The sequence below is a fragment of the Pongo abelii genome, chromosome 1 (genome assembly GCF_028885655.2).
Source record: "Pongo abelii isolate AG06213 chromosome 1, NHGRI_mPonAbe1-v2.0_pri, whole genome shotgun sequence".
Taxonomy (NCBI): Eukaryota; Metazoa; Chordata; class Mammalia; order Primates; family Hominidae; genus Pongo; species Pongo abelii.
This window is the reverse complement of record NC_071985.2, coordinates 178,157,886-178,183,857: the sequence shown is the minus strand read 5'-3', so window position 1 is coordinate 178,183,857 and position 25,972 is coordinate 178,157,886. Positions and strand designations below refer to the sequence as shown.

The following is a 25,972-nucleotide window of genomic DNA, read 5'->3' as shown; positions in this document are numbered from 1 at the left end:
TAAGGTCAGTGTGCAGGGTGCATAAAGGGCAGAGGCCGGAGGGGGTCCAGGCTAAGTTTAGAAGGCTGCCAGGTTAAGGCAGGTGGAAAGAATTCGGTGGGCAATCAGGAGTCCACAGTAGGATTGATTCAGAAGTCTCACTGGTCAGCAGGTGACAAAGTGGACCCAGGAAACACTGAAAAGGTGGGGCCGGCAGAACTCGGAGTCTGGCATCCCACACAGGGTGAGAGGCGGGAGAGGAGGTGCCCCTAGAGCGCCGGCCCGCCTTCCAGCCCAGTTAGGATTTGGGAGTTTTTTCTTCCCTCGGCGCGTAATCCGACGCTGTTTGGGGAGGGCGAGGCCGAAACCTGATCCTCCAGTCCGGGGGTTCCGTTAATGTTTAATCAGATAGGATCGTCCGATGGGGCTCTGGTGGCGTGATCTGCGCGCCCCAGGGGTCAAGCACCCACACCCTAGAAGGTTTCCGCAGCGACGTCGAGGCGCTCATGGTTGCAGGCGTGCGCCGCCGTTCAGTTCAGGGTCCGAGCCTGGAGGAGTGAGCCAGGTAGTGAGACTGGCTCGGGCGGGCCGGGACGCGTCGTTGCAGCAGCGGCTCCCAGCTCCCGGCCAGGATTCCGCGCGCCCCTTCAGGCGCCCTGCTCCTGAACTTCAGCTCCTGCACAGTCCTCCCCACCGCAAAGCTCAAGGCGCCGCCGGCGTGGACCGTGCACGGCCTCTAGGTCTCCTCGCCAGGACAGCAACCTCTCCCCTGGCCCTCATGGGCACCGTCAGCTCCAGGCGGTCCTGGTGGCCGCTGCCACTACTGCTGCTGCTGCTCTTGGGTCCCGCGGGCGCCCGTGCGCAGGAGGACGAGGACGGCGACTACGAGGAGCTGGTGCTAGCCTTGCGTTCCGAGGAGGACGGCCTGGCCGAAGCACCCGAGCACGGAGCCACAGCCACCTTCCACCGCTGCGCCAAGGTGCGGGCGTAGGGGTGGGAGGCCGGGGCGAACCCGCAGCCGGGACGGTGCGGTGCTGTTTCCTCTCGGGCCTCAGTTTCCCCCCATGTAGGAGAGGAAGTGGAGTGCAGGTCGCCGAGGGCTCTTCGCTTGGCACGATCTTGGGGACTGCAGGCAAGGCGGCGAGGGAGGACGGGTAGCGGGGAGCGCGGTGGAGAGCGAGGACGGCCGGTTCTTTGGGGACTTGCTGGGGCGTGCGGCTGCGCTATTCAGTGGGAAGTTTCGCGGGGTTGGGAGACCCGGAGACCGAGGGAGGGCGAGCAGAGCACTACCAGGATCTGCCCAGATTTCACAGTTTCCGCCTTGCCGCGGCACAGGTGGGTGAAGGAGTGAATGCCTGGAACGCACTGGGAACTGCACCAGGCACAGAGAAAGCGGGCTTGCATTATAGTGGGTTCCGATTTGGTTTGGGAAATATGGGCAGCGTAGGGTGGAGGGCCTGGAGAGAAGACAAGGGCGGGGTGGGAAGGACTGCAGATGCTGGGAGCGCGAGGCAATTTCTTTACGACACAGAACTCATGCTCTAGTATTCCATCAGTTTCAGCTGAAGAAAAGAATCAGCTGAAGGGGCAGGGGAGAAGGGGCGGAGGTATTCTCGAGGCCCATTGGTGTCCTTAGGACTCAGGCAGGGAAGGGCCCTTGGTGCTCTGGAGCCGGAGGTGGTGCGCCTGGTACTGGGACCCCGGAGCTGAGCCCGGCGCCTCAGCCCACCTGGCTGTCTGCCGACCGTGTGCAGGGCGAGTTTGCTCAACAACTCTGCCAGCATCTGGCCCTCAGGCTGTGGAAAGCTTCTTCCCGGGGCGGGACCACTAGTTTTTTCTAAGTATTACCAGCCCAGGACTGGGCTGAGGTTCTGTGTCCCCCAGCTTGGAGTCAGATCTGGGGTTGAATCCTGGCTTCCTCTCACTAGCTGTGGTGCCTGACAAGTCACTTATCCTTGAGCCTCCATTGCCTAATCTTTAAAAGGGAGCTGACAATCGTCCCTAAGGCTCAGTGGCAGCAGATGGGGAGATGAAGGGAAAGTTCTGTTGACCATGAGTGAACTTACGATGCAAGCCCGGGGGTGGGGGGGGGATCACCTGCAGTTTTGTCCCTGTCTGCAGTGTGACCTGTTGGTGACATTGTCTTTGCTCCAAACCACAGCTCCTGGGGCAGAGGGGAAAATTCTGCCACCCACAGCTGCCTGCCCACCCTTCTTTCTGAGTGTGCTGGGTGGCAAGATGGCAGGTCCTTACTCAGCTCAGTATAGCCCTCTTCCTTGTTCCCTGAGCCTTTGACTTTCTAGAGGGATGTTGTGGGGTTGTGGCCAGGATAAGAAAGGGCATTTCAAGTTACCCCTTTCCAAAACAACTGTTCTGGAAATAGTGAGTACCCTATCCCGAGAGGTGAGTAAGCAGAAGCTGTATGACCACCTGAACCAAGCCCTTGAGGATGTTTCTTCTCTGGTGGAAGTTTGGAACAGGAGCCTCCTCAAGTTCATTTATTCATTCATTCAATGGTTATTTTGTGGGAATCGAATTTAGAATGAAAATATTTTTTGGCAAGCAGAAAAGAATTTTTAGACCAATCCTTTTCTTTTAGTCATGAGAAACTGAGGCCCAGAGACAGGAGGTCACCCCAGGTGCATCTGAACCGGGTTTCCAGAAATGACACTCCACTGCACAGAGTACTCTCCCAATTCATTCGATTTTTATTTAGCGGAAGGCATTTTTAGATGGGTCTTGGAAGCATTAGTAGGAGTTCAGCGATGATGGTGTCAGGAGAATTTTATTCTAGGATTAGGAGGTACCATGAACAAAGATACAGAGCTGGGAAAACCAGAGGTGCAGGATAAGAAGCACATGTCCACAGTTTTTTTCTTTTTTTTTTGAGATGGAGTTTTGCTCTTGTTGCCCAGGCTGGAGTGCAATGGTGCAGTCTCAGCTCACTGCTCACTGCAACATCTGCCTCCCAGGTTCAAGTGGTTCTCCTGCTTCAGCCTCCCAAGAAGCTGGGATGACAGGTGCCTGCCACCATGCCCGGCTAATTTTTGTATTTTTAGTAGAGACGGGGTTTCACCATGTTGGCCAGGCTAGTCTCGAACTCCTGACCTCCTCAGTGGATCCGAGGAGGTGATCCGCCCGCCTCAGCCTCCCAAAGTTCTGGAATTACAGGTGTGAGCCACCGCGCCTGGCCTCCACAGTTCTTTATCCACCGTCTGAAATGTAAAATGTTATGAAAACCAAAAGTTTTTTTGTGATTTTATTTGATGGTAGCACCTGACGTGAACTGACATGAGATTATTTTTAATCTAGTTGTGTGAATATGCATATTCATATATTTTGCTGCATAGATTACAGTATGCAGCTCCAGATTCCTCCAGGCAGACTCTGATTGCCCATTACTGCCTTTCTAAAATCCAAACAAGTTCTGAGGTTCAAAACTGATTTGGCCCTAAGGCTTTGGGTAAAGGGGTTGGACCCTGTTCTACTCTGACTGGAGTCCAAGATGCATATATACAGAGATATGGGTGATGGGGCTGCAAAGGTAGGTTGAGGTAGGGGCCAAGGAGGAGCATGGAGTTTGGACTTGATCCATGAGGCTGTGGGGAGCCAGTGAAGGTTCTTGAGCAGGTATGTCTGCCTGAGAGCAGTTGGAGCAGACAAGAGCTAAAACCAAACAAATCACCTGCAGATAGCGGCTGCTATAATTTGTCTGTCCCCTCCAAATCTCATGTGGAAATTTGATCCCCAGTGTTGGAAGTGGGGCCTAATGGGAGGTGTTTGGGTAACGGGAGAGGAACCCCCATGAAAGGCTTGGTGCTATCCTTGTGATAATGAGTAAGTTCTCCCTCTATGATTTCCCTTGAAGGCTGATTATTAAAAAGAGCTTGGCACCTCCCTCTCTTCTCTCTTGCTTCTTCTCTTGCCACGTGATTGATCTCTGCACATGTAGGCTCCCCTTCACCTTCTGCCATCAGTGGAAGCAGCTTAAGGCCCTCACCAGAAGCAGATGCTGGTGCCATGCTTCCTGGAGAGCTTGCAGAACCATGAGCTGAATAAATCCCTTTTCCTTGTAAATTACTCACCTTCAGGTATTCCTTTATATAGCAACACAAAAGGACTAAGACAGTGGCCTTGACTCTTCTCTCTCTTTAAGAAGTGTTGCCTTTGCTCACTTAGTCATCCCTTCTGCCTGCATTTGTAGAGCATCTGGATGGGAGATTTATATAACTGTCACTCTTGACCTTCCCAGCAGCCCTATGTCATAGGTACTGTGGTCTCCACAATCCAGCAGAGGTATCTGAGGCTCAGAGAGGTTGAGTGACTTGCTCATAGCTGCACAACCAGTAAATATTGGAGCTGGAATTCAGGTCCACGGTTTCCTGGCTCCAAAGCCCATGATTTTTTCCCTCAATTTATTCTGATTGGGGCATGGGGGAGGGGGTGGCCTTTGGGCAGGGCCACCAGGGGCGACCAGGCCTGTAGAGAGCTGGGTGCAGGTACAGAGGAAAAACTGTTGTTGAGTGTGGCCCATAGTTCCCATTTTTGCCTGAATGGCACATTTGAAAGTGTTATATAACTATGTGAATAATAATAGTTGGCCTATATGAGTTTTTTAATTTGCTTTTTGGTCCGAATTTGGTAACTTCTTTATCATCCACTATACTCTGTTGTGTCTCTTTTGTTGTAATTCTAATTTGTAAGCAGGGGTGAGATAAAGTACACCTAGGGTTTGCTGGGTTTCTTCCATGTCATCACGTTCCTCCTCGCACGGGGCCAGGATCCGTGGAGGCTGCCCGGCACCTACGTGGTGGTGCTGAAGGAGGAGACCCACCGCTCGCAGTCAGAGCGCACTGCCCGCCGCCTGCAGGCCCAAGCTGCCCGCCGGGGATACCTCACCAAGATCCTGCATGTCTTCCATGACCTTCTTCCTGGCTTCCTGGTGAAGATGAGTGGCGACCTGCTGGAGCTGGTGAGCCACCCTTTTTGGGAATGGCACTTCCTGATAGGGCTGGGCCACTGCATATACACTGGAGACTGTGCTTAGTAGGCCCATTGCTGAAAATCAGAAGGGGACAGCTTGGGTACCAAGCACAGTAACTACTGGCTTTCTGTATAGAATTCCCTTTAAGCCTGGCCATGCCCCAGTGGTATGTCCATCTTCATTTGAAAGATGAGGAGACCGAAGCTCAGAGGGGACCACACGGACAGCTAGGGGTAGAGCCTGGATCAAACCCATTGGTCTGCCTGCCAGCCATTCCTGTGCCAATGCATCTGCTGCCTATGGAAACCTGTAGGGACAAGGCCCTGGGATGTTCAGTGGAGCCTGAGTCATTTTATAAAAAAGCATGACTCTAGGGTCCAAAATTCCTTTGAAGCTGTTGCTATCCAGAGTGAAGTCCCTTCTTTAGGACAGGGTGGCCCTCCTGCCTCCTGGATGTCACATCTTTGGTGGAGGGGCAGAAAGGGGACTGGGTATTCTCCTCACCCTGGTCCTAGTGCTTCAAATCTTAAAAAAAAGTTCTTGTTTGTGCTTCTGCCCCACCTTCTAGCCCACCTCATTTCCTGGCCTCTAACTTGATGAGAGCGTGTGTCGTTTTCACATTGATTCTCCACATGGCAGGTGGTGCTTCTCGCCTCCTGCAGACAGTGAGGCCCACAGTCTTGCCCAAGGTCACACAGCGTGTAATGGGTAGGGTCAGGGTCTGGACCTGGGTCTCCTAGCTGCACTGCACTGCTGCCCCACGGGTTAATCAGCTCAGCATACCGTGGCTGAACAGCTACCTCATACCAAGGCCTGTGGCACCATGACAGGGTCCCTGCCTTGGGAACCCGTAGTCTAAGTAGAGGAGACTGACAAGTCAATGCCTTCCATCAGTCTGCTCAACACACGTTTACCAAGTGCTTACTGTGTGCTGCAGAGGCGAAGATGACACAGCTCAGGCCTTTCCCTCAAGCTTACAGTTCAGGAGGAGAGACTGACCAGTGACTGCCAGTACAGTTGACTATGGGACAATGTGCTCAGCACTGGGGAGAGAGGAAGAAGGTACCCGTATAGCACCAGATGACAGGCACGAGCCCCACAGGCCAGGGCAGCTGCTCAGAGGAGAGTAGGCCAAGCAGAAGGCAAGCAGAAGGCTGCGGGCATTTGCCATCGAGAGCTGGGCTTCAAACTGGGCATCATACCAGCCTGGGTTTGAGTCCTGCCCAGCCCCTTATTGGTTGTCTAACCCTGAGCAAATCCCTTCACCTCTCTGAGCCTCGTTCCCCTATCTGTAAACCAGTTATTATAATTGGAACATTCATTTAAGGACTAAATGAGGTCGTGAAGCGTTCAGCAGATACTAGGTATGGAAACTCGCTGAAGTGGAGGCAGGTCAAGAAGCCTCTGGGGATACGAAGGCATCCAGGGACTAGTTGTGGCAGGAGGCTGTTACCACTTAGGTCTGAAGGGTAAGGAGAGGGAAGAGTTTTCCCTCTGCCCAGGTGGAGCTGGTGGCATGGAGGAGAGGCTGCCTGTGAGGAATCACCCGAGGGTTCACCGCTGCCATGCGCAGGGAGTCAGGAGGTAGGGAGGGAGTGGGGCAGATGCACACATTTTTTTTTTTTTTTGAGACTCTGTTGCCCAGACTGGAGTGCAGTGGTGCCATATCAGCTCACTGCAACCTCTGCCTCCCGGGTTCAAGCGATTCTCCTGCCTCAGCCTCCCAAGTAGCTGGGACTACAGGTGTGTGCCACCATGCCTGGCTAATTTTTGTATCTTTAATAGAGATGGGGTTTCACCATGTTGGCCAGGCTGGTCTTGAACTCTCGACCTCAGGTGATCCCCCACCTCGGCCTCCCAAAGTGCTGGGATTACAGGTGTGAGCCACCGCGCCCAGCTGCAGATGCACTCTTGTCCTTCTAACTCCTGCTGGTGCCTCCCATTGGCTGAGCCCAACTGGAAGCTTTGCAAGGGAGCTGGTGCTGCAGTTTGCACTGAGCAGGCTGGAGAAGGCTGGAGAATAGACTAGGGGACAAACTGAATTGCCAGTGCTGTTATGTCATGATTTAGGCATGGAGTCCAGGGCCTGAGCTTCACTCCGTGTCCATCCTGCCCAGAGCCTTGGCACAGCCTGGCTCCCAGACAAGATGTCAAGTTCAGAATCCTTCCTAAAAGGAATCCTCTGTGCCAGGCCATGTTGCAGGGATACAGGAGTGCTGGGCTCCCAGCCTGATCAAGGAGTGAGAAAACTCAGGCTCCTAGTCTGTCCTCTGGGGCACTAGCAGGGACAAGGTGGGAGGCTGCTGGGCTGGGATGTGGGGACAGGTTTGATCAGGTGAGGCCAGGCTGTGGCTGTATTTGCTGCTGTCCAAATGGCTTAAGCACAGTCCCCCGGCCTCTCTGGCTTCTGCAGGCCTTGAAGTTGCCCCATGTCGACTACATCGAGGAGGACTCCTCTGTCTTTGCCCAGAGCATCCCGTGGAACCTGGAGCGGATTACCCCTCCACGGTACCGGGCGGATGAATACCAGCCCCCTGGTAAGACCCGCATCTGTGCCCTGCCCCTCCCCATCTGAGCTGAATCCATTTGCTCTGCCCTGGCCTTGCCTCCATGCTGGTGGTTTCCACTTCTCAGGGGGCTTTGGGACTCAGCACTTCCACTGACCCCTTTTTTTCTGTCCCATCCCCATCCCCTGCAGCCCCCACTGCCTGCCTTCCCGTTGCCCCACAAATGCAAAAGTCTCGCCTTAAATGATCCTCTTTTCCTCCTTTTCTCTTGTTTTCCTTTTCTCTCCATTTGGAATGGCCCAGCAGGCTGCACTTACCTTGGAAGGAGGGTTCATCTGATGGTGACTCTACCTAGGGCCCCCAGGCCTCTATAACTCCCAGTGCCCTGCAGACTGGACCAGACCCCTTAATGGGATAGACACAACCCTGTCTGGGATGCCCCTGCCTACCTTCCTGTTTTGCTGCTCCACCTGCCTCCAGCTCCGTTTGGCTTCCTGCCTGGGCCACTTTGTGTCTTCCCTCTAGGCCTTTCTCCCTGCCTGGGCCACTTTGTGTCTTCCCTCTAGGCCTTTCTTTCCACTGTTCCCTCTGCCTGGTGTGGCCTGGCTATGGGAGGGAGTTATGAGGAGCGGCCATGGAAAACGGTCTGCATTCTAGCAGGGCCTTGCAGGTGGCAATTCAGTCGGGCAAGACTCTAGATGTCTTCCTTCAGTGGGGAAGACTCTAGATGTCGGGGAAGGCTCTCTGAGGAGAGAATGAAGGGTTCTAGTTGGACTGTGTTAAGTTTGAGGTGCCCATGGTGTGAGGTCTGGAGCTCAGTGCAGATGATGAAATGTGGTGGGTCCATGCAACATGGTGCCAGGACGCAGAGCTTGGGGTGAACTCAGCTTTCACCCATTACCGGTTCTCGTGGGATCTTGGGAAGCCACTTTCTTCTATGAGCCTTGTCATTCTTGTCTGTAAAATGGGCACACAACCCTGTCCCTGTCCTTCTCACAGGTTGCTGTGAGACTCCAATGAGTTGAAGGATGTGCAGATGCTTTTGGAAGTGAAAAGTTGGGGGGCTACTGTGTGACTTTGCATATGCCCAAACTGTGTGACCTTGCATATGTCTGAGTTGCTGCCATTGCAACAGATCAGAGCTGGTGGGCTGGCTGTGGAGATAGGGTTTGTGTAGGGGACATCCTCTGGCAAGGGTGGCAGCAGCAGAAGTGAGGGACCTGGTCGGTCATGTGTGCTGACCTGGCCTGGGCAGCCTGTGGCCAGGGAGAGGACAGCTCCTCTGTAGGAAGAGCCTGTTCCTTTCCAACCAGGCGAGACCTCTTCAGTGGAGCCCTGGAGCCCCCTGTACTCCACATCAGTGCCTCAGGGACCTCCCGGAACAGGCTAATATCAGAGACTGAGAGGGACAGTGGCAGAGGATCACAGAGACCCCAGTCCAGGCAGAAGACTGAGAAGATCTTGCCCCCTAAGTTAGCTTCCCAGCACTGCTGTGACAAAATACCACCCCCTCGGTTGGAACAAGTTGATTCTCTGCAGTCCTGGAGGCCAGAAGCCTGAATCAGTGTCGGCAGGACCACATTCTCCCGGGGGGCTCCAGGGAGAAGCTTCTCTTTTCTCTTCCGTGTCCCAATAGCAGCAGCACACCAATCCCAGCCTCTGTCTTCACACAGCCTTCTCTGTGTCTCTCTCCTCTTCATTGTCTCATAAGGACACTTGACGTTGGATTTAGGGCCCACTGGATCCTCCAGGATGATCTCATGTGGGGGAACCTTAACCACATCTGCAAGGACCCTTTTTCCACATAAGGTCACAGCCACAGGTTGTGGGGGTTAGGATGTGAGTGTATCTCTTTGGCAGCCACCTTTCCCTCCTCTCCCTTGGGCTAGAAGCAGACGTGGGGCCCTTTCCTCCCCATAGGATGCCCATGGATTGCCCCCCTCCCCACTTCCCCCGAGTGTCTGTGGGAAGTGGCAGGAATGGCAGGCAGGGGTGTGGAACCCCTTCTGGAGTCACATCAAGGGCTTGGCTGGAGGAAGTCCTCCTGGAGCTGTTGGGCTGGCGTGGGGCAGGCTGGCTGGGTCCAGCAGCAGCCTCTTCATTCATGGGGAGGCCACAAGCATGGGCCCTGGAGCTGGCTGCTGCCCTCAAACCCAGACCCTGCGCTCTTAACTGTGTAACCTTGCATACATCACTCACCCCTCTCTGATCCTCGGTTCCTCTGCAAAAGGGAGGTAATGATAACCCTCACTCTGGGGGGCTGTTTGGAGGGTTAAATGAGTTATTGCTGTAGCATGCATTTCTCTGTCAGGTATTGAGTGAGGTGCTGTGATTTTAGCCCTGCATTTTTCTTTTCTTACCATTCAACAATAACGTTTTGAGCACCCACTGTGCGCCAGGCACCATATTAGGTGCTGGGGATACAAATGTGAATGAAATGGACGTGGTCTCTTCCCCCAACAGTGTATCCAGAAGATTAATCCATTCCTTAAACAAATGCTACTCGACACAGATTAGTTCTGGATAGGCTGAGAGCTCTGAAGGAGTGCAGGCAGCTGCGAGCCTGTGTATCCGGCAGAAGGATCAGGAAAGGCTTCCTGGAGGAAGCGCTGTTCTGGCCAAAACCCACGGGGGCATTATTAACCAGGCAAAGGGGATGGTGTCCAAGCAGAGGAATGAACATGGACTGAAGCTGTGAGGCAGGAGGGAGTGTGGCCTGTGCAGAAGGGACCGAGGCTGGTGAGACCAGCAGGGCCTGGGTGGCCTCCAGGGCAGATGTGAAAGGAAGAACTTGGCCACAGTCTGAGCTTCTCAGGCGCATGGCAGGGCTGCCTGGTGAGAGGGAATGAGCTCCTTGCTCTGGAGGTATGCAAGCAGGACTGGGCTCTCACCTGCCAGAGGCCACAGAGCTTCCCAGAGGCTGGAAGAGGCCACTCCAAGGCCTCTTTGCCCCTGAGACTGGTGGCTCTTCTTGAGGCCACCTTACCACACTGTCACAGGGAACTAGCAGCCACTGCCTCACCCGGGGGTTTGGAAGATAGAGGGAGGCCTAGGAAGGGCCCTGTGTCTCATCTGAGCTGGGCCCCTTTCCAGCCTCTCACTGGAAGGAAGCCCAAGGATGTTCCCGCGGGGGCTTTGGCTTGTGTTTCGCTCCAGCTGTGGAGGCCGTGGTGGGGCTGTGGGCCCTGGTGGGCATTCCAGGCTTACAGACTCTCTCCTGGCAGTGTCTTACCAAGAGCTGCCCCTTTGCCAGGCCCACCTGCCCTCTGCTGGCCATGCTTGCAGCCTCCTGACCCTGTCCCAGCAGGACAGTGGGCTGGTGTGAGCAGGCAGGAACCGCCTGCACTTAGAAGGTGTGGGGCTGCCTCCCTGAGCTTCCACCTGCCGCTGGGGCCACACCCCAGGCCCAGGGATGTGACCCCACAGTGGTCACATCATCTTGCAGTGGACCCCAGGTACAGCTCCTGGAGCAGATAGATGGTGGTCCCAAGCACGGGTGGGACCAGATAGGACTCTCACCTGGGCTAACTCAGCTGCAGCCTCAGTTCCCTCCTCACACACGACAAGGAACATGGACTGGAAGCCTGCCCAGCAGGCCTTCTGCTTGATGTGCGTTGTGTGGCTTATGTCCAGGGAGGGAAGCAGCCTCTGTGCTGTCTTCTAGATGAGCCTGTATCCCCTGGGCTGTCTGCCAATGTATCCAGTTGTCCCGTCAGCCTGGAAGCTCTGAGGGAGAACCTTGGGCTGCTTCCTCAGCACCTGTATCCCCTGCAGCCAGCCCAGGGCCTCTGCTAGGAGTAGACTGAGCATGGCTTATGGGCCTGTCACCATCTGGCCTCTGCCCACCTTGCTGGCCTTGTCTTGTGTCTGCCCCTTCGACATTCCATAGCCCAACTCAATATCTAGTAGTTCCTCTAGGATGGCCAGCACCCTTTGGTCTCCAGATGTCTTCAGGTCAGAGCTCACAGCGCTCTCAGCCACTCTTCCCAGTGTAGCACCGGGCACATGGTAGATGCCTACTGATGAGTGATAGCTCCTAACACACTCAGAGAGCAAGGACTCCGCCTCATCCCGCAGCCTGGGAGGAGAGGCAGACTGCTGAGGACCTGCCCAGCATGCTACAGAAGAAACCGAAGTGCCCACGGGACTGATCAGTGGAGCTTCCTGCTGAGAATGGAGGCCATAGGGCAGGGTGGACAGTGGGTGTGCAGGCTGGGGACTCATAGTTCGGACTGTGCCCAGCCCTGCTAGCATAGTGGGTGGGTGGGAAGATGCGGGATTGGGGGCCGACCTTGCCTGAAATTAATGTGGGATCTCAGAGCAGCCACTGAATTGCTCTGTAGGGGGCTAAATAGTGGCCCCCACAGATACACACACCCAGACAGAGCCTGTGAGCCAGACCTTATTTGGAGAAAAGGTCTTTGTAGATGTAATTAAACATCTCAAGATGGCATCATCTGGATTATGCGGTGGGCTGTAAGTCCCGTGATGTGTCTTTATGACAGAAAGGCAGAGGTAGATTTGACACACACAGGAGGGGCCATGTGGAGACAGAGGCGGAGATTGGAGAAATGTGGCCACAAGCCAGGGAGCACCAGCAGCCACCAGAAGCCAGAAGACGTGAAGCAGGGTTCTCCCCGGAGCCTTTGCTGCTGAGTCTGGGAATTTGTTACCGAAGCCATAAGAAGTGGGTACACGCCCTGAGCCTCCCACACTTGCTCACCTGTCCTGACATGAGAATCTCTACTCTGCAGCATATTTGGAGGATCACTGCAGGGGCCACAGAGGTGCTGTTCAGATGGCACTTCAGAAGACTCAGGAGACCCTGGGGCAGGAGCAGTTTGACTGACAGCCCAGAGGGCTGCCCTCTGATTCCACTGAGGCCCTGCTTCTCCTGGCTGCAGGGGTTCTAGGGCCAGGCCATTTCTGCTGGCACAGGACTCTGCTAGCAGCAACCTGCCTGAAGTCTTCCTTTGGCCTGGCTGAGAGTTTCTGAGACCTGCGCTGGAGCGGAGGTGCCTCCTTCCTTGCTTCCCTTCTTCCTCTCTCCCTTCTCCATCCAGCGGGCTGGACCTGCCTTGCATCTGTGAGCTCTCGCTACTTTCTCCTACACCCCAACCTTTGTCCTGCACGGGCGACTCCCCCAGTGAGTCTCTTGCAGCTTTTACCCCAGTGCCTGCTTCTTGGAGAATCCAAACTCATCCAGTTAAGGATGACAAAGTATAGGGTAGGCTCTCGGTGACTGTTTTCTCTGAGGCTGTGACTCGTGTGAGGCAGAAGCAGCCCCCGTGAGCCCTTCTGGTACCTTGTGGAGTGGAGAACACTTGGACCTGGAGCCAGGCGGCCCAGACACACATCCTGTCCAAGCTGCAGCTTCCTGTCTCTAAAATGAGCCGGCCAGTGCAGGTGGCCAGACATCGTTATTCTCCTTTGAGTCTTTAAATCTTGTCTTTCTTGCAGACTCGGTGAGCTGTGAAAGGCTATAATAGGGGCTTTATTTTACACTTTGATATTATTTTTTGAACATTCATATTATTGTTGGATATTGATATTCATATGAAGGAGCAGGATGACTTGGGTCCTTCTTGGCAGTAGCATTGCCAGCTGATGGCCTTGGACAGTTACCTGCCCTCTCTAGGCCTCCACTTTCCTTGTCTATGAAATACATTATAGAATAGGATGTAGCGTGTGAGGATTTTTTGGAGGTTAAATGAATGAATATATTTAAGGTGCTTTCACCAGTGCCTGGGATGTGCTCCACAGTTTCTGGGTGTTAACTATAAGGTTGACTTTATGCTCATTCCCTCCTCTCCCACAAATGTCGCCTTGGAAAGATGGAGGCAGCCTGGTGGAGGTGTATCTCCTAGACACCAGCATACAGAGCGACCACCGGGAAATCGAGGGCAGAGTCATGGTCACCGACTTCGAGAATGTGCCCGAGGAGGACGGGACCCGCTTCCACAGACAGGTAAGCAAGGCCCTCTGATGGGAGGGCTGCCTCTGCCCGTATCCCCATCCTGGAGGTGGGTGGGGACTGCCACCCAAGAGCGTTGCAGCTGTACTCCTGGGTTGCACCCCCCCAGCTGTCACTGTCCCCTCCCTGTCATCAGTTGTGGGAAGGGCGTTCATCCATCCAGCCACCTGCTGATTTGTTATAGGGTGGAGCGGGGGTCTTTTTCATGTGGTTCTTGTGTTCGTCGAGCAGGCCAGCAAGTGTGACAGTCATGGCACCCACCTGGCAGGGGTGGTCAGCGGCCGGGATGCCGGCGTGGCCAAGGGTGCCAGCATGCGCAGCCTGCGTGTGCTCAACTGCCAAGGGAAGGGCACGGTTAGCGGCACCCTCATAGGTGAGTGATGGCCCCAGAAGCTGGTCTCTCTCCATCTGGACCTGGCCTGGGAGGTGGCTTGGGCTGGGCCCAGGGAGAGCTAATGTCTCCTAACCAAGAATGCTGTGGCAGCCTCTGCCGCAGAGCCAGAGAACCAGAGTGCCAAGGCTGGCAGGGTCCCCAGTGGCCACGAGTGCAGATGAAGAAACCCAGGCCCCAAGAGGGTCATGCAGGTAGCCCAGGGACTTCAGCCTTGACCCTGGGTCAATGACCTTTCCACAATTCCACACTGCTCCCCTTTTCAAATCCGGTGACGTCTTTATGTCTTTTGTGATGTTATCTTCAATGTGGAGGGACTCGAGGTGATCTAAGCAAGCTTTTTCTATCTTCTGCTTGCATACTTCTGAGACCAGGGGACTCACTCACTTGCATGACTGGGCTCTGCAGGTCACACTGGCCAGGCAGATGTGGTGGAGGAACTGGCAGAGGACTTTTTCTAGACTGTGACTACATTTAATCCACCCAGCGGCCCCCCTGTGAAGTCCAGTTGAGAACTAGGACTCCAGGGGCCTGTGGACAGAGAAGAGGGAGGGTGCTGTCCCTTACTGACTTCCTCCTGTGGCCGGACATTGAGCAAGGCCTCTGTACAGCATGCCCTGGGGCTGGCCTTGCCGTAGCTGCTGAACAGTTGACGAAACCAGTCCAGAGAGGGGAGGTGACTGCCCAGGGTCACACAGCTCAAGCTGGGGAACTTGCTGGGAAAACTGTCAGCTCTGGGCGGCAGCTTGACTTCCATTACAGGCCCCAGCCCCCAGGGTCAAACACTGGCTCTGGTGCTGGCACAGGCAGCCCACTAGCCTGTTTCAAAGGCTGAGAAGGCCCAGGAGTCTGCCCTGTGCTCCACGAGTTCTGCCCTGAGACTTTCCTACAGAGTACAGGTTTTGATGTTCAGTTTTAAAGGCAAGAATCAATAACCTTCTGCCCCATCAGGTGACCCCTTGTGCCTGTCCCACCCCCTTATTGACTGACCTCGGTTCAGTCAGGTCAGTTCCTGAAGGTCAGTGTGTGGAGGGGAGGCTGTTCTTTCCCAGAAAGGCCTTCCCCAGGCCTGGTGCTCTGGCCTCTGGAGGACTTCCCGGAGAAGTCCCTGCTCTGGGGTCCCAGTCAGTGTATGGGAAGCCCTTATTGCATGACCTGGCACGGGGCAGGGGCTCAACAGTCACTATTGCCTTCCTTGCCACTGCCATTTCCTCCTCTGTAAGCAGGGGATTGTGTGTCGAGTCTGAGCACAGAGATAAGCACACAGCAGGTGCTTAATAACTAGCAGCTGTAGGCTGGGCATGGTGGCTCATGCCTGTAATCCCAGCACTTTGGGAGGCCGAGGTGGGCAGATCACCTGAGGTCAGGAGTTCGAGACCAGCCTGGCCAACATGGTGAAACCCCGTCTCTACTAAAAATACAAAAATTAGCCAGGCGTGGTGGTGGGTGCCTATAATCCCAGCTACTTGGGAGGCCAAGGCAGGAGAATCGCTTGAACCCAGGAGGTGGAGGTTGCAGTGAGCTGAGATCGTGCCACTGCAATCCAGCCTGAGTGATAGAGCGAGACTCCATCTCAAAAATAAATAAGTAAATAACTAGCAGCTGTAAATGTGGCTGTTGTTCTTCACCTCCACACTCAGTGCCACTCCACTCCCTCCCTCTGTGGTGTGAGGGGCCTCACCAGCTGTCTCCTAGGAGGAGCACGGCTGTGAGATTCCAGCTCCATCCTTGGCCACAGCTCCTGGAGACATCTTAGACGCCAGAATCCAGAAGGCTCCCACACCTAACTCAGACTGGAGGCTGAGTTAGGCCTCCAGTCTCCAGGCCACTGGGCCAGAGCTCACAGGTTGGCAAAGGGTTAGAACTGTTACCGGTGGCTGGGTGCGGTGGCTCACGCCTGTAATCTTAGCACTTTGGGAGGGTGAGGTGGGCGGATCACGAGGTCAGGAAATCGAGACCATCCTTGCTACCACAGTGAAGCCCCGTCTCTACTAAAACTACAAAAAATTAGCCGGGCGTGGTGGCAGGCGCCTGTAGTCCCAGCTACTCAGGAGGCTGAGGCAGGAGAATGGTGTGAACCTGGCAGGCGGAGCTTGTAGTGAGCCGAGATCGCGCCAGTGTGCTCCAGCCTGGGTGACAGAGCGAGACTCCGTCTCAAAAAAAAAAAAAAAAAAAAAGAGCTGTCACTGGTGACAGTAGCATGAGGTAGACCATGATCTGCACCAAAATGGGGGAGTGGAGTGCCACTGAGGCCAGAGGGAACCACACCCTCAAAGGTGGGGAGTTATGGTATGGGGGGGGTCCTAGGCATGGAGTCTTTTAATTCTTCAGACAATCCTGGGAGCAGCTGTCCCTGTTTCTCAGAGGGTGGGGCCACACAGCTGGTGAGTGGGCAGCCAAGACTCCATTCAAGTTTGTGTGGGTCCAACACTTGTGGCCACGGTGGAGGGGCATCTGAGCCAGGCCTCAGAGAGTGGCAGGGGGAAGTTGGGTGGGGAAGTGTGCCCTTCTCATCCCTCTGAGGCTTATCCTCTTGGAGCCTCTGTTTCCTGGAAAGGGATAATAAGGTTATTGTGAGGATCCCCTGAGTTCGTATATTCAGACGCTTAGACAGAGCCAGGCACACAGAAGGGCCCGGGGTTGGCTAGTTTGATTGCTGGTGTAATTGCTAATATCTTCCAGTTTGTATTGGTCAAGGTTCTGCAGAGAAGCAGAACCAGTAGGATGTATATATTAAGAGTTTCAAGGAATTGGCTCATGTGACCGTGCGGGCTGGCAAGTCTGAAATTCGCAGGGCAGGCCAGGCAGGCTGGCAATTCCTGCAGAATTTGATATTGCAGCACTGAGTCTTAAGGCAGTCCTGGGGCAGAATTCCTTCTTCCCTGGGAGGCCTCAGTCTGTTCTCTTAAGGCCTTCAACTGATTAGATGAGGCCTGCCCAAGTTATAGAGAGTAACCTGCCTTACTCCGTCTTTTGAATTAAATGTTAGTCACATCTAAAAAATATTTTCGCAGCAGCATTTCCACTGGCTTTTGACCAAACATCAGGCCACAAAGTTGATCCCCAAAATTAACCATCACTCTGTGCCTGTAAGGGAGGGGCTGGGAAAGGAGAGCAGGTCTCCCCAAGGGGTGACCTTGGCTTTGTTCCTCCCAGGCCTGGAGTTTATTCGGAAAAGCCAGCTGGTCCAGCCTGTGGGGCCACTGGTGGTGCTGATGCCCCTGGCGGGTGGGTACAGCCGCGTCCTCAACGCCGCCTGCCAGCGCCTGGCGAGGGCTGGGGTCGTGCTGGTCACCGCTGCCGGCAACTTCCGGGACGATGCCTGCCTCTACTCCCCAGCCTCGGCTCCCGAGGTAGGTGCTGGGGCTGCTGCCCCAAGGCGCGGGTCGGGGGGCGAAGGGCGGAGGGCGGGCGGGCAGGCAGGCGGGCCCCATGGGCTTCTTGTGGCACGTCCCTGGAGGCCGAACCCTTCTGGCTTTGGAAGGAGTCGTCAGAGACCCCCGCCATGCGGGAGGCTGGGGAGGAAGGGGCTCGAACCTCCATCATCCCGAGTCGGAACAGCAGCGGCCCCGCCACGCCCCCACGTAGCCGCGCCCACGTAGCCGCGCCCCCACACCCGCTCCTGGCCACTCTCCCTCCTGAAGGTCTCCTGGTACCTGCCCCGCCTCCATCTCCATCCCCAGGCCCTGCTTCCTCTGCCCAATACTCTTAGGGCCTCCCCATTGTCCAGCTACCTCCGCGGCTCCATGACTGATCACTTGAGCAAGGCTAATGTGAATGAGAACAGTTGAGGGCTCAGACTTCTCACCCGAGGAACATCCAGAGAGTGCGCCACATGCCCGGTGCAGTGTGGCTGCGGGGACACAGACACGGAGCCTCGGCCCTGAGGAGCTGGGGGGCAGTGACCGTCCCTCCTGTGACCCACCACCCCTCCAGTGTCAGGACACTGCGGGTATCTAGGGGAAGGAATCTTGAAGTCTGGAACTTCAAGTCTGTGTGTGTGCGCGCGCGCATTGGGGGTGGGGGTTGAGCAGCAGATGCGTACCTGACAGCGGTAACCTAGGTCCCCCCTGGCCTATCAGAGGCTTCCCTGGCGGCCGAATTTAAAGGCGTCAAGCAAACAAAGCCCAACACATCTCTGCCTTGTCCTCTCAGTTTCCCCCCGTGGCACTTAGCACCACCTGATAGACCGAATCGTTTCCTGTCTATCTCCCCCGCTAGGGTGTAAACTCCACAGGGGCATTGCGAATGCCGCCTGGCTATGGTAGGTACAGAGGGGAGCACCAGGGTGGGGCAGGGGTGCCAGAGTTCTGCCTGGGGAGTCAGATTTTCCTTAGGAGGGGACATTTGAATGGGACCCAAACAGATGTATAGCAGTTGTCCAGCCCAGCTGGCAAGGCCTGAGTCTGCCTCTGCAACCCCTCTCTTAGGCTCCTTTCTCTGCCACCCACCTCCTCAACTTTCCAGGTCATCACAGTTGGGGCCACCAATGCCCAGGACCAGCCGGTGACCCTGGGGACTTTGGGGACCAACTTTGGCCGCTGTGTGGACCTCTTTGCCCCAGGGGAGGACATCATTGGTGCCTCCAGCGACTGCAGCACCTGCTTTGTGTCACAGAGTGGGACATCGCAGGCTGCTGCCCACGTGGCTGGTAAGTCACCACCCCACTGCCTCGGCCACCGTGATGCTAACAGCCCCTTTGGCAGTCAGGGTCTGTGCTGGGACCTCCAGTGCCAGGCTCTGTGCAGGGGGACCAGAGATGAGGTAGGCCTGATGGTGCCTTCAAGGACACTCAGTCTGATGAGGGAGGCGAGTGCACAGAGGGAACACGAGGTCAGGGCTGTATTAGAGGGAGCCCAGAGGAGGCACCTGCCCAGCCCGAGGGTCAGAGAAGGCATCTTGGAGGAGGGACATTTGATCTGGAGCTTGATGGATGAACAGGAGTTCACCTGGCCGATAAGACAGCAACTACCAAGGCTTAGAGGTGTGAGACGAGGCTGTCTTACCTCACTGAGTAAGGGACTGTAGGCGGCTTACCTTAGAGAAGAGAGCTTGGTGTCTGTGTGCACGTGTGTTTGTGTGTATGTGTGTGCGTGTGTGCACTGGCAGGAGTCCCCTGCTGGGGCAGGAGGGCCGGGCCATCACCATCTTTCACCATTCACCCCTGCACCAGGCATTGCAGCCATGATGCTGTCTGTCGAGCCGGAGCTCACCCTGGCCGAGTTGAGGCAGAGACTGATCCACTTCTCTGCCAAAGATGTCATCAATGAGGTCTGGTTCCCTGAGGACCAGCGGGTACTGACCCCCAACCTGGTGGCCGCCCTGCCCCCCAGCACCCATGGGGCAGGTAAGCAGGATGGCTGGGTGGGCAAGTCCAGGCTGGGGCTTGGGAGGTCTGTGTGACCTTGACAGTCTCTCCCCTCTCCCTTGTCTGTGTAAGGAGGGTGACGCCACCTTAAATAGGATTAAATGAGAATGGGGCTCTGAAAGGGCTTTGCAATACTTTCATAACATGTTTTTATAGAGACAGTTGAGTATGTTCTTTAAGCCCTCCTCTCTCCTACCATGAACTAAAGATTTTTGTGGAGGTCCCCTCACTCCCAGCACCCCCTCCTCATCCCAGGCCCTTTTTGCAGGTTGGCAGCTGTTTTGCAGGACTGTGTGGTCAGCACACTCGGGGCCTACACGGATGGCCACAGCCATCGCCCGCTGCGCCCCGGATGAGGAGCTGCTGAGCTGCTCCAGTTTCTCCAGGAGTGGGAAGCGGCGGGGCGAGCGCATGGAGGTGACTGTACCCCTCCTTCGTGTATGTGTGTGTGTGTGTGCGCGTCAGTGCTGGGCCCTCAGGGACCCCCAGCAAGCCCCTCCATCCTCCAGACTCCAGCTCTTCTGTAAGCTTACAGGGCTGGCCAGACCAGGAGTGGGGCACTCCTCACCTCACGCGGCTGGGGCTGCTGGAGACAGCCACAGTGGGAAGGGTTTCCTGGAGGCCGCGGGACAGTGCTGGATGGATTTTCAATGCCCATCTAGGTGTGAGCGTGCGGCAGGGCAGCGTGAGGGTCAGCAATCTGCTACTCTGGACTTAGCCATCTCTAGGCCCTTCTCACTCAGGTGCTCCATGGTTCTGGGAGCTGAGAAATCTCAAACCAGCAAAAAAGGGGAATTGACGTTGATGCTACAGGATAGTGCACAGATGCCATCTGGTTGCAGCATTTTGGTGGAAGGGCAGTGCCCAGCTAGGAGAGTGAGGGGCAGGCATTTCTGGCCTGGGAGATGGTGTGTTGATGCTCATGTGAGAGGCAGAGTGGGTGGAGTGGAGCTGGCAGGGTCCTTTCTTTGGCCTCCTGGATTTCTCTATATCTCCATTTTGAAACCACTCTGTGTTTGGAAGAACTTTTGAGTATTCAGAGCTGCCCACTGGGAGAACAGTCTACCTTGGGCAGGAGTGAGCTCCTTGTCCCCAGAAGGCTGGGTCTGGCTGGCCCCTGGCAGGGACACTGATGAGGGTGCTTGAGTTGATCCTGTCTAGTCCCTTCCTGTGTTTTCAAAGCCCATTCTAAAGCAGATTCCCATTTCTGTCTTTGACTCTAAGGCCCAAGGGGGCAAGCTGGTCTGCCGGGCCCACAACGCTTTTGGGGGTGAGGGTGTCTACGCCATTGCCAGGTGCTGCCTGCTACCCCAGGCCAACTGCAGCGTCCACACAGCTCCACCAGCTGGGACCGGCATGGGGACCCGTGTCCACTGCCACCAGCAGGGCCACGTCCTCACAGGTAGGAGGCTGAGCCTGCCCTGGGGTGAGGAGGGGTCCTTTTCTCCTTATGCACCCACTGCCCATGAGGCTTGGTCCTCACGAGTGTGATCCGTGAGACTCAAACCTGACTTGCCATTCCATACTCTGGTTCTGCCACTTCCCTGCCCTTTGAGTCTGGGCAGGTGACCTTCTCTCCTCATCTCAGCTTCCTCCTCCGTAAGAGGGAAAAAGGTATTACCTGCCTCATTGTGTTGCGAGGAGATGGGCAGCATCTAGGGCACTGGCCTGGAGCATGGCAGATGCTTTGCCTAAGGTGGTGCAGTCCAAGAGAGGCAGCTCCAGAGAGAGGCCCCCGGCTGGGGCTGAAAGGAGGGCAGACCTCAGTTTGAATTTCACCCTGCCGCTCAATAGCTGTGTGACCTGGGCAAATTACTTAACATCTCTGTATGAGGAAACGATGGGTGCTAAGCACTTAGCTTAGTGCCGGGACAATATAAATTCTAGCTATCGTTACTATTGTTTTCATCACCCGTTGCTGTAAAATCCAGTCTCTGGTATAGGCAACTATTGACGGGCTACCCTGTGTCGAAAACATGCCCAGGCAGGTAGCAGGAAGTCACAGATGGGGACCTCTTGGGGCATCAAGGGATGGTGCCCCGAGGCTGAGCTGTTCTGGTTGGATGGAGCATGAGAGGTCTGGGAAGACAGTGGGGCTCCAGCCTGGAATAAGAGGCTCAGAGTTGATTCTTGTCTGAGCACGTCCAGGGGAACCACTGAGGGTTTGGGAACAGGAGAGTGAGGGTGAGAACCTGGCTCTGGGCACAGCAGGCTGGCACGTAGGATGGATGTTCAGGAAAGATGAGCATAGTCAGGTGGCTGGTGCCCTTGTCCAGGGGAGAGGCTCTGTCAGGTTCAGGGGTCCTGGCTTGGAGGGAAGTCTGCCATGCTCTAATCACGCTCCCCTTTGGAAGTGCTCAGCCGATGAGCTCACGGGCACATGTCACTTTGAAGTCATGGAATCTGATTCCATGAAACACACCTCAAAGAGCACCATTTTGCAGCTAAGGGAACTGCAGGCTGGACATGCTGAGTGACTGCCCCGAGCCCTTGCAGCTAGGACATAGAGAATACTAGTAACCACAACCCTACCATGTTCAGAGCACATGCCAGGCTCCATGCTGGGGCTTCACACGTGTCATCTTCACAGTGTCCCTGTGAGTAGGTGTGGTTTCTCTTTCCATCTTACAAATGAGTAAACAGAGCCTCAGTGTGGCTGAGTAACCACTATTTTAGGTTTCTTAGCCAATGGGTGTGTGTGACTCCTAAGCCCATGGAGGGCATTCTGAAGTGGTTCAGACAGACCCCAGCTTACCGTTGAACTTCTGCCTGCTGGCTGCATGGGGAGGGCTGGGGGAAGTTTGAGCATCTCAGGCCATACAGCCCCTGCCTCATTGTCTCCATCTCTGGGTGGAGAGATGGTGTTTTCCCTGAGAAACTAAGGCTCAGAGAGGTTGAATGGCTCTCCCAAGGTCACACAGCTGGTCAGCTGCAGAGTTGAGAACACAGGAGTCCTGGTGCTCAGGCCAGCATCTCTTTTCTTCTTTGAGTGGTTTCTGGGTTTCCTAGCTCTTGCCTCAGACCTTAAAGAGAGAGGGTCTGATGGGGATGGGCAATGGAGACAGAGCATCCCAGCATTTCACTATCTGAGCTGGCCTTCGTCTGCCCCAGGCTGCAGCTCCCACTGGGAGGTGGAGGACCTTGGCACCCACAAGCCGCCTGTGCTGAGGCCACGAGGTCAGCCCAACCAGTGCGTGGGCCACAGGGAGGCCAGCATCCACGCTTCCTGCTGCCGTGCCCCAGGTCTGGAATGCAAAGTCAAGGAGCATGGAATCCCGGCCCCTCAGGAGCAGGTGAAGAGGCCCGTGAGGCCGGGTGGGTGGGGTGCTGCGTGTTTCTCCTGCACAGCTTTTCTGTGTCAGTCTGTGCCACCACCATACCATGCATCAGGGTGGCGGTTTGCCAGGTAGATGCTGTGGGCAGCTTCCGCCATTGTGTGGACAGCATGTGTATGTGTCTCTGTGTGGCTGGGTCTGTTTTTGCTTTTGTCCAGATCAGTAAGGTTTGCTACCTGGGTATCCCACTCCACTTGGCGTAGAATGTGCATAAATATGGCATAAAGAAATGCAATATGCACGCATTTATTGATTGATCTATTTTTTTTCTGAGATGGGGTCTTTTTATGTTGCCCAGGCTGGTCTCAAATTCCTGGGCTTAAGCGATCCTCTGGTCTCAGCCTTCCCAAGTGTTGGGATTATAGGCATGAGCCACTGCACCTGGCCTCTCTGATCTATTTAACAAGCCTGCTGGGAGGTTCTCAGGGTCAGGAGCAGCACTGGGCTCTGAGGACACAGAGCTCACTCAGCCATGACCCAGAGGGGGTGCCTGAGCTGCATGCTGAATGTTGTTAGCATGACCAGCAAGGCAAGAAAAGGCCCTGCCGAGATTAGCAAGGCATGTGCCAAGCCCTGGAATGTGACAGCCGGGCCTTCTAGAAACCTGGGTGTGTAACTCTCCTTCTTAAAAGCCAGTGGGAGCTCCTTAAAAGGCAGCCCTAAGGAGTCCACTCTTAAATGAACTCAGAGTCAGTTTTAAAATGCAAGTCTGTGTTGATTCTGGTCTGGATGGTACATTCCTCGAGAGCAAAAGACAGTCTTGGTCTTGGATCCACCTGCCCTGGGTGCACTGAGGGCTGCTAGGTTCCAGGTGCTCTTCCTGGCACTGGGGAGGGATACAGGCCCAAGAGACATGTTGTTCTCCCTCCTGGAGCATCTATTTTAGTGGGGGAAGACAGAAAACAAACCAGTAATACAGAGTACTGAAAAGATGCGATGGAGAAAACTACAGCAAGGAAGGGAATGGGGTGGGAGAGAGGTCAGGAGAGGTCTCGCTGAGAAGGTGGACGAAATGGGCCATGAGGCAGAGAACATGTTCCAGGCAGAGCAAAGGCCCCGGGGTGGGGATGTGCAGGGAGTACCAGGAAACCAGAGACGTGGGAATAGTTATGAGATGGGGGGTGCCTCAGAGGGGACAGGGCCAAGTCAGGTGAGACCCGAGGGCCACAGTCAGCAGTGAGCTGGGGTCACCATGCAGGGGTCCGGCCTCAGAGGAGCGTGGTCTGGCCTTGATCTGAACCTCTCACTGCGGCCTAGCTGCTGAGCTGAGAAGAGATGACAAGGACCTTGGGCAGAAGCAGAGAGACTGGAGGGAGGCGGTGGAGGGTCCAGGCATTGGGGTGGGGCTCAGGCTGGAGTCTGAAGGTAGCCTGCAGGCCTGGTGGGTGGATGTGAGTGGGAGAGGGGGAGGATGGCACCAAGGCTCGGGCCCCTGGGCAGATGGAGTTGCCATTAAGTGGGATGGGGCAGGCTGTGAGGCCATCAGTTTCAGAGGGAAGATGAGTTTGGCACTGGCATGGTAGGCATCTGTCTGTCCCCACGCCCCTCAAACCAGGCATGAAGCAGGAGCTCACGTGTTTGGTCAGCGATGGTGCAGAACTCCCTGGGTGGGAGGTGCAGGGTGGGAGATACGTGGTTGTGTCCCAAATGGGCTCTGAGCCAGCGAGGGCTGTCTGCACTTTGGCCTCACAGCGGGATGTCGGAGGGAGAAATGAAGTGTGGGTGGGGGTCCCGGGCCATGCTAGATAAGTGCTTTCTTCTCCTCGGGCTCTGGCAGGTGACCGTGGCCTGCGAGGAGGGCTGGACCCTGACTGGCTGCAGTGCCCTCCCTGGGACCTCCCACGTCCTGGGGGCCTACGCCGTAGACAACACGTGTGTGGTCAGGAGCCGGGACATCAGCACCACAGGCAGCACCAGCGAAGAGGCCATGGCAGCCGTTGCCATCTGCTGCCGGAGGCGGCACCTGGCGCAGGCCTCCCAGGAGCTCCAGTGACAGCCCCATCCCAGGATGGGTGTCTGGGGAGGGTCAGGGGCTGGGGCTGAGCTTTAAAATGGTTCCGACTTCTCCCTCTCTCAGCCCTCCATGGCCTGGCCCGAGGGGATGGGGATGCTTCCACCTTTCTGGAGCTGTTGGCCTGGCCCTTGAGTGGGGCAGGCTCCTTGCCTGGAACTCAATCACTCTGGATGCCTCCTCTCCAGGTGGAGGTGCCAGGAAGCTCCCTCACTCACTGTGGGGCATTTCACCATTGAAACAGGTTGAGCTGTGCTCGGGTGCTGCCAGCTGCTCCTAACGTGCCGATGTCTGTGGGCAGAATGACTTTTATTGAGCTCTTGTTCCGTGCCAGGCATTCAATCCTCGGGTCTTCACCAAGGAGGCAGGATTCTTCCCGTGGATAGGGGAGGGGGTGGTAGGGGCTGCAGGGACAAACATCGTTGGGGGGTGAGTGTGAAAGGTGCTGATGGCCCTCATCTCCAGCTAACTGTGGGGAAGCCCCTTGGGGCTTCCTGATTAATGGAGGCTCAGCTTTCTGGATGGCATCTAGCCAGAGGCTGGAGACGGGCACGCCCCTGGTGCTCACAGGCTGTGCCTTGGTTTCCTGAGCCACCTTTACTCTGCTCTATGCCAGGCTGTGCTAACAACACCCAAGGGTGGCCTGCAGGGAGCCATCACCTAGGACTGACTCGGCAGTGTGCAGTGGTGCACGCAACGTCTCAGCCAACCCGCTCCACTACCCGGCAGGGTACACATTCGCACCCCTGCTTCACAGAAGAAGAAACCTGGAACCAGAGGGGGCGTGCCTGCCAAGCTCACACAGCAGGAACTGAGCCAGAAACCCAGATTGGGCTGGCTCTGAAGCCAAGCCTCTTCTTACTTTACCCGGCTGGGCTCCCCATTTTTACGGGTAACAGTGAGGCTGGGAAGGGGAACACAGACCAGGAAGCTCAGTGAGTGATGACAGAACGATGCCTGCAGGCACGGAACTGTTTCCGTATCACCTAGGCCTGATTCACTGGCCTGGTGGAGATGCTTCTAAAGCATGGTCGGGGGAGAGGGACACCTGTCCCTCCTTGAGCACCAGCCCCACCCAAGCAAGCCAACATTTATCTTTTGGGTCTGTCCTCTCTGTTGCCTTTTTACAGCCAACTTTTCCAGACCTGTTTTGCTTTTGTAATTTGAAGATATTTATTCTGGGTTTTGTAGCATTTTTATTAATATGGTGACTTTTTAAAATAAAAACAAACTTTGTCCTAACTCTTGCATAGACTTGACTGCCTAGGGTGATGCCTTACTTATACTAGGAACTGGGTAAGTTTGTTGAATAGTTGAGTAAGCCAAGTGTTTGATGAGTACTTGTATCTTGAGTACAAGTATTGGGCAAGTACTGGTGATGTGAACTTACTCCTTGTGCCTATCCCAGGAATGAAATGAATGT

General features: G+C 55.4%; 1 protein-coding gene across 1 annotated transcript; it reads left to right on the top strand.

The window, feature by feature from the left end:
- Window positions 1-395: 395 nt before the first annotated feature.
- PCSK9 (proprotein convertase subtilisin/kexin type 9) lies at window positions 396-25,791 on the top strand. Its single transcript, XM_002810777.5, has 12 exons — window positions 396-958; window positions 4,760-4,951; window positions 7,377-7,500; window positions 13,305-13,438; window positions 13,676-13,817; window positions 16,992-17,188; window positions 18,303-18,486; window positions 19,009-19,182; window positions 19,472-19,620; window positions 20,428-20,605; window positions 22,315-22,496; window positions 24,316-25,791. The coding sequence occupies exons 1-12, from the start codon at window positions 401-403 to the stop codon at window positions 24,529-24,531; spliced, it is 2,430 nt and encodes an 809-aa protein (XP_002810823.3). The 5' UTR covers window positions 396-400; the 3' UTR covers window positions 24,532-25,791.
- Window positions 25,792-25,972: the final 181 nt, after the last annotated feature.